The sequence below is a fragment of the Ciconia boyciana genome, chromosome 9 (assembly GCF_034638445.1).
Source record: "Ciconia boyciana chromosome 9, ASM3463844v1, whole genome shotgun sequence".
Lineage (NCBI taxonomy): Eukaryota > Metazoa > Chordata > Aves > Ciconiiformes > Ciconiidae > Ciconia > Ciconia boyciana.
The window spans coordinates 23,306,722-23,317,603 of NC_132942.1; the positions used below are offsets into that span (position 1 = coordinate 23,306,722).

The 10,882-nt window shown below is 50.5% G+C and overlaps 1 protein-coding gene across 1 annotated transcript in view; it reads left to right on the forward strand.

Annotated features, from left to right (window-relative positions):
• CPNE2 (copine 2) overlaps nucleotides 1-8,482 on the forward strand; it is a 57,970-nt gene extending 49,488 nt beyond the window's left edge. The window contains exons 13-16 of the mRNA XM_072872709.1: nucleotides 496-547; nucleotides 1,791-1,924; nucleotides 6,641-6,877; nucleotides 7,899-8,482. Of these exons, the coding sequence (XP_072728810.1) occupies nucleotides 496-547; nucleotides 1,791-1,924; nucleotides 6,641-6,877; nucleotides 7,899-8,006 (531 nt within the window). The 3' untranslated portion in view covers nucleotides 8,007-8,482. The remainder of the gene's footprint in view (nucleotides 1-495; nucleotides 548-1,790; nucleotides 1,925-6,640; nucleotides 6,878-7,898) is intronic.
• Nucleotides 8,483-10,882: the final 2,400 nt, after the last annotated feature.

The following is a 10,882-nucleotide window of genomic DNA, read 5'->3' on the forward strand; positions in this document are numbered from 1 at the left end:
AACCAGGATGCTGCCAGAACTGGGGCTCCCTGTGATGTTAATTGAGTTTTCTCCCTTTATAACCTGCAATAGAATGAAGTAATTTCTCCTAGTGACTGGGGAGATGGCCCAGCTGGCTGAGAGTATCCCTTCTGCATGCTTTCCCTCTGGGCAGCCAGTGGGAAGCTGCGTGGACACACCTGCTTTGATAGCTGTAGAAGAATGCGTGATGTGATAATTTCAGGTGGCTCCATGATGGGGGATGAAAGGGCAGAGGAACCAGTCCACCCTCAAACGCTGACCATGTTTGAATTTGCTGCTCCTTGCTGGTTGGGTAGCAGAGGGCTGGGAAGTGTTGCTGACACAGCAGGATGGACCAGCAGGTCTGCAACCACCGGGTCCTGCCCCAGGGGAGCATCAGACCCAAACCAGCCTTGCAGCATCAGCTAAACTGGTGGTGAACATCCAGCCCTGCACTAGCCCTCCGTGTTGATTTGTGTCTTTTCTTCTCCGCAGGTATCCCATGAGTTTGCCATTAACTTCAATCCCACTAATCCCTTCTGTTCAGGTAAGCATCTACTAGGTCTTTAAGACTCCTACCAGGTCTTTAACACCCCTTAGATGCCTTCAGTGTCTTCTGTCCTTTCCTCTGCATTTCTCCAATAACTCATCTCAGGAATTTTTCAAGATCTGCTCAGACACAGACATTAACAGTGAAGCAGAGCACATGCTAAGGGTGCACTCAGAGGAAAGCAGAGAAAATTTGGGGGTGTATAGGCCCAGGGTAAAATGCAACTGGATTCAGACAGCATAAAATCTGCCTTTGTGCTGATGTCTGGTGTGTCCTACCAGCCGTCTGCTCCTCCAGCAAACCTGCAAGAAACACCAGGCCTGTTTAGCAGATGGGGAGTTCAGACTTAATGCTTCATTTAGCAGCTGAGAGCTGATCACACTCATGGCTGAAGAACTGCGCAAATCATAAGTGGTAAAGGCTACCGTGGCTATAAATGTCATCTGGTTTGACCCCTGCTTTACCCAGCAAAACAGGGCTTGGGCAGCCTCCAAATTTCGCTCACTGGTTGATGAAAGCTTGCTGTGAACATCTGCTTTTCTGCTGCCTTTGCTTTGTTCAGTCCCTCTCTGGTAGCTGAAAAGCATTCATTGGACCTGATTTATTGCAGGCATTACAGGGTGCAGAAGCCACTGTCCTGCAACTCTTATCAGTGACAATTCCTTCCCAAAGAATGGATTATCAGCTGTTTAATTGTGGAATTGGTCATTTTTTAATTACACACCCATGCATCCTTTCGGGAGAGCAGCCATTTACCCTGTTCTGGTGTGGCAGAAGCAGAAGGGTCTCAGATGACCTGCGGGTCCCAAGCACAATTTGGGAGCTCTGAGTGTGCTTCTGGGATTGTTTTGCTTCTCTCCGCTACCTCTGCTCCATGTCTGTCTGGTTTTTGGTTATGCTCAGAGACCAGGGGTTGCTTTTCTTTTTGCTCCTCCTCTTTGGCTGATTCTGAGATTTCTGCTGAAATGCAAGGAAAGCCTTCTTTGACTGTGGACATTACAAGGGCTCTCTTACCCCAGAAGATCTGAGCATCCACTACACAGTCACTAAAAGCAAAGCCCTGGTTTTAGAAAATTTGAATTGAGGTGGATGAAACTTGTGGAGCTGGATGAGTTTTGGGGAAAAAAGTATGTCTAACTTCAGCTCCCATGGCAGCATTAGCTAATGATGCTTAATTGGACTTGTGGTGGGCCTAGGCTGTGGCGCATTGTAATGCCTGGCTTCTCTGCTTTCCCTGAAGGTGTGGAGGGCATTGTCCAAGCGTACTCGGCCTGCCTACCCCACATCCGCTTCTACGGACCCACCAACTTCTCTCCCATCATCAACCACGTGGCCCGCTTTGCTGCTCAGGCCACCCAACAGGAGGCTGCATCCGTAAGTCCGTAAGATCCCATGATGTGATGGCAATCCCAATGGCTTTGAGCAGGGGAAGGCAAAGCCTAAGCTTGATTTTGTGTCTTTCCCTTTGCTGCGGGCAGGGAAGCAGGGTCTTCCCACCAGGACTGTCATCACTTCAGACGGAGAATGTAGAGTCATTGCAGATGCTTCTTAGGAAGAAAAAAATAACTCAATAACTTGTCAACAGTCAACAAAACTCCATCTGTGGAAAATCAGAAATTATTGGCGAGAGAATTGAGATGAGGGTGGGAGCTGCTATGAGGTGGGCGTCCCTTGGATTTATACAGATGTCTTGAGCACCATTTTAAATGTTGGTCCTCTTATCTCAAAGAGGATCAAACAGCCTTGGGAATGGTAGCGAGAGAATTGGCCAAGATACTCAGCGACATGGAGCAGCTCCTGTACGGGAAGCAATAAGGCTGGCACTATCTGGCCCGGGAAGTCAACTGGGAATATCAGAGATGCATAAAATCATGAATGGTGAAAAAGTGATTGATTTCTCCCTAATTCTTATGGGGAAGGCCTACAAGGCCCCCATAAGAGGCCAAGAATGGCTGGGTGATGGGTATCCAACAGGCCAGGACACAGTGGAGTCAGGGAGCTGGGACCGCCCCAGGATGGTGCCCAGGCTGATGACTGTGAAGGTCTGGAGAGGGAAGGGGTATGCTCATGGCAGACCCAACTATCAAGGGCCATTTACCACTATGCTGGGGCAAGCTCGGGCTCAGGAGTCCCTGATGTGTGCCAGCCAACAGCTGGCAGGAGACAGGAAAGAATAACTTCGTTCTCTCCTAATTTTTTTCCTAAAATATCCTCTGCTGAGCTCCAAGGGGCTTTGCTCTGAGGAGGCAGCCTCTCTCCTTATGGATAAGTTGTGAACAATAGTCCTGAGGAGTGTGGTCCTTGCTTTCAAAACAGCCTCCCGCTCCTGTGTGCTGCAGAACTGTCCTGGGGCAGGACAGACCAGATAGTCCTGGGGTCCCCAGGGGAGCACTAGGATGGTGATGCTACTGTTGTAGCACGGGTGGGAAACATGAGCAACAGGGAAGAGGTTGAGCATGACTTCAAACCTTTGGCTTATTTCCCTTCAACACACAACAAACAGCTGGAGGAAGCATCTCCCTCTCCTCCGTGGAGATCTGCCAGGGAGATCTGGGAGTGCACACTCAGCCTCACAAACAGCAGGAGAGAGCAAGTCCCTGCCGTGGCATAAAGCATGACGTTTCTGATGTGGCTGATGGCCGAATCTGAACCTTTTGCCAGAAGACCTTTCTGCTGTTCCCCTTTGAATAGCTTTTTATATTTGAGGGGGAATTGCAGAAAACCACGGGATGGCTCGGTTTGATCATTGCTTTTCACGCCACTTGGACAAGCAGCAGGCTAAGAGCCAGGCTTTGGGTTCCTGTGCAGCTGCTCCAGTCGCTCAGCAGTCCTGGAAGTCCCCATTAATTAGTCCATCAGACTGCTCACATCCATATGGCAAAAAGCCGCTTGTTAGTGCAGGGGCCCCAGACAACCACACTCAGTTGCACCAGGCCACGAGGGAGCCAGTGCCAGTGTGGTTTTGGAGGGCGAGGCTGGTGGTTGAAGGGATGCCGGGATGCCCATGTGTGCCAGGAGCTGCAGCCGTGGGTCCAGCCTTGCCGTTGGTGACCAGGATGTCCTCTTAGGGGTGCGAAGATCATCTGAAGACTGCAAGATGGAGCTCACTTGTGTCCCTGTGGCAGCAGGCTGACCACAGAGGATGGCAGGTCTGGCTCCTGGATTTTGCTGGCCAAAAGGAGCTCAGCTTGGGCATCAGCATGTGCGTGGCAGGAGCTGCCTCGGGGTAAAAGCTTCCTTGATTCCTGCCTGGCGCAGAGCTGGATCACACCTGAAATCTCCTCCCCACGGGCACCTCTTCCAGCCTTGCCTTTAGCACTGTTGCGCTTCCCAGCTCTGAGCACAAGGAAATACTGAATTTGGTTTAATTCAGCACAAATCCAGGTTGCTCCTCATTTTTTCGTTTTCTCTCAGCATCAGTGGGGGAGGGAGAAGCCCACAGGCTCCGCACTGAGCAGAGGCGCTAATTGCATGCAAATTGCACCCCTCTGTTGGCACTAATAGTTTAATCAAGGAGATTTTAAATAATGGGTACTAATAGTGCTGTCAGAGGCAAGCCTGGGTTGGCTCGGTCTTTTTTTTTTGAAGCACAAAGTGTTATTGATGAGGGATCTTGCTTCCCCGGGGTCTCCTCATCTTCAACCCGTGCAGCAAAGCCACCCCTGATGCTGCTGGCTTTGGTGGCTGCCTGGACCTGCCCTCCTCTTCCTCCTGCTCTCGCTTGTTCCCAACATTTCAAATAAAACCAAAAAACCTCATAGTTTTTCCATGGCAACATGGATCACAAACACTGGAGCCGTCAGCTCTTAAGGGATGGGAGGACTAAAACATGTTGGGGTGGGGGGAGAGACAGAGGGATTATGCACGATGACTCTTGGGGAAGGATTAATAAGCTTTGGGGAATTAAAACACACCTTGCCAGCAGGGTCCCTGCATCCAGACCTCCCCTTTTCTTATCACATGCTGTTTAATGCTGCCTAATCCCTTCAAGTCCTGCTCAAGTGCGTGAACCTAATTGCTGATATCATTAGCAAACGATCAGGAATCATCCCCAAAGCCCTCGGTGGATTCAGAGATCAGCTATTTTAACAACAAAAAGAGGAGAAAGGGGGAAGGTGCTGCTGGGTTGGTGTACCAACGGAGACCCCAGCCCAGGGGGATCCAGCCATGGGGCCAGCCTGGTCCCTGCCCCAGCAGCTCCAGTCATGGCTTGGCAGAGGTGGCACCCCAGCTGGGTATCACGGCTGGAGCCCAGAGGTGCTGCTCGCACCCCTGCCCCACTGCCATTTACTGACACCAAGAAAATTGTCATCACTCCTTGAGGAATCTCCCACCGATGCTCTCATGCGGTGCCCGCTGCTCCCTTGCTAGTAATGATGCTCCTTGTGAGCTTGCCCTGCTGCAGCCCCCCCAGGCTTTGAGGCTGACCCCCAGCATCAGCTCTTATTCCACTTGTCCTCTGAAATATGTCGTGACAAACAGTTGACGAGCTCTGCTCCCCCGTCTTTTCCTGCATACTTTCCAGCATTTTTCTCTAATCCTGTTATGGATTTCACAGAAAAAAAGGGAACAAAGGGAAATAGTCCTTTCTGGGTTTCTTCTTTTTGACCATGCATAGAGGCCAGGGGAGGAAGGGGGGAATCAGCTTAAAGTCATTCCCATTATCAGCTGCTCTCCACAAGGTTTTACTCTTCCTCCTGTACTGGTTCCCAGACAGGGTCAGGCCCCAGTCACTTGTCTTGCTTCCAGTGATGACTGGTGCTGGCCACCATGGAGGAGCATGCAGGTCTTCTCCTGGAGTTTAGTCTTACCATCCAGTCTCGTATGTTGGGGTCCTGCTCTTCAGACCTACGTCTCCCCATGATTTGCTCTGAAAAGTTTGGATTTAGGGAAGAACTAAACCCTGGGCAGTGCTCTGCAGGCAGGGCTAATGCATCAAAAGGGGTCGGGGCCAGGAAGCCTGCCTGCCCTGGCTTGGGAAAACTTCCTCACCCACGTCCTTGGATTGTGTTTAAGCTTGACCCAGCCTTATTTGTACTTGGAGTTTAGCACTGGAGAGTGTCGAGAGAAGATGATGCTTGGGGAAGGTTTCAGGAGATGTGGGCTGGAGGAAGACGAAGAAAATGGGCTCGGGGCTGCGTTCCCTCTCTTCCTTTTCCAGGATGGCTTCGCTAGTGGTTTTCAGAGGAAATGGAAAAAATGAGGAGAGGAACAAAGGGCTTTAATGCGCTTAAGTGCTTGTTTTTGTCATTTCTCCAGCACACGCAAGGTGTGTAATGTGCCTAAGCTGAACCATTACTTTCCCCTGAGGCGGAGGAGATGGGCTTTTTTGGGGTCCACATGCCCCAGATTTGCTGAGCTGAGTCCAGCAGGACTGTCTGTCCATCCATCCTCCCCCAGCTACATGGACCGGCTCCATCACCCTCCTTTCCCTGCAGGAAGGGGAGTGGGTACCAATGCCACTGCTCTGGCATCCCTCCAGCTTTCTGGTACCTTTTGCATCCCCCCTCGGTGCCTCCAAGACCCATGGCTTTGTACAGGAGATGGACAAGCCCTGAGCATGGGATGGGCCCTCCAGACCCGCAGCCCAGCACTGGGATGCAAGAAATGCTCCCCATCAGTGCAGAGATGTGTTTATGGGGATTGCCCCGAAATGCACCCCGCTGTGTGCGGGTACGGGGAGGTTTCATCTCCCAGCTGGGATTGTGTCTCACCCCAAACTCCTCTTGGCCCTGACACAGAAGCTGTGCACAGGTTGGGTTTTTTTTCCATCATTAAGTACAGTAAATCAACAAAATATTTTGGGGTGGGAGTTGGTTTGTTGTTTAGTCTTTCAAAAAGTCTTTCAAATTATCTTTCAAAAACCAGGGGGAATGGGAGCACCTGAAATTTCTAGGTGCTGCTAAAGGCGGGGGGGTGATGCCACCTGTCCTGGGAAGCGGTGAACCTCGCACTCCCAAATCCCCAGGGGACCTGTCTCCCCCCAGACATGCAGAGCATCCCGGCTGCTCGCACCCCACAGGCTCTGGCTGCGGTGTGAGGGTGCCCTGGCATCCCACTAGATCTGACCCTCTGCCTTCCCCTCCACAGCAATACTTCATCCTCCTCATCATCACGGATGGGGTGATCAGCGACATGGATGAGACGAGACATGCCGTGGTGCAGGCATCCAAGCTGCCCATGTCCATCATCATCGTGGGGGTGGGCAATGCTGACTTTGCTGCCATGGAGTTCCTGGATGGGGACAGCCGGGTGCTGCGCTCCTACACCGGCGAGGAGGCTGTGCGTGACATCGTCCAGTTTGTGCCCTTCCGGGATTTTCGCAACGTGAGTGTGGGCAGCAGGGAGGGGATCACAGGCAGAAATGGGATCTCAAGCCTGGAAATGACCCTGGATGTGGAGCAGCCCTGCTAGAGGCAGATAGGGGCAAAAGGTAGAGGGCTGGCACCCACCTGCCTTACCCTGGCCCTAAACGCCACATCCCTTGGCATAGCATGGCATGGACCACGTAAATCAGCACTACAGGCAGGGGCAGGCAGGGGCAACAGTGCTCTTCACCTCCATAGCATGCTCCATCTGAGCATCCCCGTCTCTGCCACCCCTCCAAAAACCAGTTCATTATAGCAGGGTCACATCAGCAAGCTGGGGCGGTGCTGGGCTTGCGTCCCTTGCCATAGTCCCATGCCAAGTCTTCCACTCAGGCCTTATCCAGCACCCATGACGTGCCATGTGCTGAGGACTTAATGCTGAATTGCCCCAGCCCTGGAGGTGAGCCCTGAGCCCTCCCGTCCCCTCCCAGTACGTGTAGAAACATGTAATGCTGGCACTGGCCCTGCACGTGTCCCCTCTGCGGGATGGCCTCCTGCTGCCCACTGCCCAACCCACTGTTGTGTGTTGGAAAAGTTGATGAAGGAAAAGAATAAAAGGAAAAAAAAAAACAACAAAATAAGAAGCAGTTCTCTGCCCATCTCAATCGGCCAGGAGTCAGCCCTGGGTCAGATGCTGTTGCTGGCACAGGATTGCCAGAGGATGCAGAAAATTAGCCTGTGCTTATCTTCCCTCTTTTTGCAACTAATCAGTGTAGTTCCATTTCACCTGCTGTTGCTCAGTACCTGTTTTTTCTAACCTACCAAGGATGTTTTATTCCTTCCTACCAGTGAACAATCTCCTGGAGGAAAGGTGTAGTATAGAATATAATCCCAGGTGTATAAAATGCTGGCTGCCAGTAGACTCTAGGGGGGATTAAATGAAATGCCACAGTCTGGAGTTGGGGACAGCCCAGCCACATGTGCTCAGTCAGTCCCCTACAGCCATTCTTATGCTGGTGTTTGTTTCTTTTCACCCGCAGGCCCCCAAGGAGACCCTGGCCAAAGCTGTGCTGGCAGAGCTGCCCCAGCAAGTCGTGCAGTACTTCAAGCACCAAAACCTGCCACCCATCAACTCAGAGCCCATGTAGAGCTGTGCCAGGCTGCACCCTCTGCATGTTGCCGAATCCTGTTGGTCCTACCAAAAGTGCGTGTTCCACATGCTTTTAAGAGAAGAATACCCTCCCTGAAACACTTTGTACTTCTTAATTTAATTGCTAAATTCTTAAAACTTAATCCCAGAGAAGCATCTGGATTTGTTTTGTACAGTCCCAGCCTGAGGTAACACTAAGCAGCCAGGCCATGCCCTGGTCCTGCTCTATTGAGTCACTTTTCAGTATTGAATGTACTTTGTATAATTTCAGTGGAACAAGACACAATTTTTACAATCAAAACTTGCTTTTTCCAAGCAATGAAATGCATAATGTATTATTATCATTCAATGACCTGGTCATTGTATAGTTCATGTAGTTGTACCTGTACCTCTGTCATGCTCTATGTTCATTTTTATACTGTGTACATGTTATATTTGTTATACTCAGGTTAATAAAGAAACTTGGACATTTAAAACAAGGGTCTCCTGTATGGGAAGGTCTGGGACCGTGGTCAGCAGTGCTGGGTGTTTGAGTCACCCTGACACAGGTTGTCCTGGTCCCCCAGCTGCCCACCCTGCGCTCAGCATTTCTGCTCGCTGTGCCCTGGGGTCAGCCCCAGACCATCAACAGCAGTGTGCCAGAGGGTGAGTTACTGAAGGTGGAAGCGAATGTGGATGTCCCAGGGAGGGCAGCATCCCCTCACTCCCCTCCATCAGCTTTCAGTGCCTGCCTGAGCCAAGGGCACGGGGCTGGTGTGTGTGCATGCACACATGCACTTGGGAAAACACTAGTGAACCCACAACAAACTGGCAAAGCGAGTTTTATGGTTCACTACTGCTTCACCTCTAGAAATCTTTCCAAGACTAAGTAACAAAAGCTCCCTGCTGCCTGGGAGGAGATGGGCTGGGTAATGAAATCCTGTTCTCCAGCAGCTCCTTTGAGCTGCTCATCAGCAACGTGCTATCTTGAGCACTAATTGCTGCTTTCTTCTGTTGTTAACTAATTAAAGCCTTTTGAAGCTGGCAGGTAGAAAGCTGAATATACTGCAGGGATCACCAACCTTACTCCAAACTCAAATAGACTTGACCTCCCTTCTCCCCATTAGCGAAAGTGCTTGTGGTGGGAGGTTGGTGTCTCTATGTAAAGCCTGGAGCCAGTTTGCACGTATGTGTGCTAGCGTCTGTGCTTGTTGCCACCGACCACCGCTAGCGAATGCGTGGTTGTCACTGCTGCCACCAAGTCACCAGCATGCGACCCATGCAGTCCCATGGCTCAGCCAAAGCATGGAACCAAAGCTGATGGTGAGGCCCCGAGTCAGCTCTGAGCACAGCACTGGGCGAGGCCCCATCCCTTGGGAGAGGTGGGACTGCTCCGTGAAACATTTGCCTTGCAAAGCCCCCTGGAAAGGAAAAAAACAACCAACAATACCCTTTTCCAAATGGAGAAGCAGCCTTTGAAGGGTGGCTTGTTTAAAAATAATGCTGTATACAGCTCAGCTTCCAGATCAAAGTCTGTGGCTCTGGAATAATTTTTTTTTTCTCTCCGTAAGAGAAACTCACATGCAGCTGCACGAGCTAGTAAGCTCTTCTAGTAAGTAGAGTGTTTGTGGGGGTTTGTCATTTTTTTAACACCTCTACGAAGCTTTAACAACTAGCACAGACAACAAGCAGTTTATGAAGCTGTCCCTGGGGAGAGGATGAAGCATACACTATGCAGTCATGGCAGAGAGAGAACAGTCTTAAAAAAAACCAAAAAAAACCCCCAAAACCAAACCAAACAAAAAAAATCTAAATCCACCACTGAATGACAGTGTTGCTGGAGCCAGCCATTCTTCTCCAACATGTCGGCCCTGGGGCAAGGTTACTGCCACAGCTGCCGTTTCCAGAAGGTCCAATTTATCCTCCATCCCTTGCACTCTTCATGTCCCAGCATGTCTCTCAGTGCACCTGAGTATTTTAATGTCAGATGGCTTTTGACTGTAAGAAGGTAAATAGGACCAAGGGATGGAGTAATGAGCTAGGACAGCTCTGCAGTTTGTTTACATGGCCAGGCCATGAGAACAGCAGAAGTGACTCAAACTCAAAGGCTTGTGTGAGCTAAAGGTGTTCCCCAAGTGCCCTATTCCTGCTCTTCTGGGAACAAGAGGAAAGCAGGGAGCTCTCACGCCTGCTTTTACCAAATTACATCTCCTGGCCATGCAGGGTCCAACATAACCACCAGCACCCCCCCCCTGGTTTCATCTGCAACCCCTATGGACCACCACCACCATGTCTGTCCACAAGTGGCCAAATCCCACTGTAAATTTCTGTCTAAATCAGCCATTTTGACTGCAGTTGTGCAAAATATCACTGAGGAAAATAGTCCCAGCGTACTCACAGCCAGGCCAGGCTGTTCTGACTCTATAGAGAGATTAATCTAGCTTAATGCCAGGGGAAGGACACCTACATCTCTCACTCCAACTGCTCATGGCTCTTACAAATGCAGCTTTCAAGAAAAACAGGCATTTTTTTGTGCACCACTTCCATTTCACTCCACAGCTAAGTACAATGAAAGTCACCAAAAGCAAAGCATTAGGGAGGCAGCAAGAGATCTAGCTAATTATGGCACTTTCAGGTGGAAAATAGAGTAGCTAGAGAAGAGGCAGGAGCAACTCTGGAGCAACCAGAAGAGGTCCCAGGCAGCCCAGAAGAACATGGGAGGAATTAGTGTGTTTCCAAGGATCTGATTGTGGAACAGGGTTGTGCAAACAGAAAGGGTATTTGGCTAAGGATAGCTTCAGCATGAGCATCACTCTCCTTGTTTCCTTTGGGAAAGTTCAACACTCAAGCTAAGGCATGAATCCTACTAAAGGCCTTCAGGTTCCACTGCTTTTA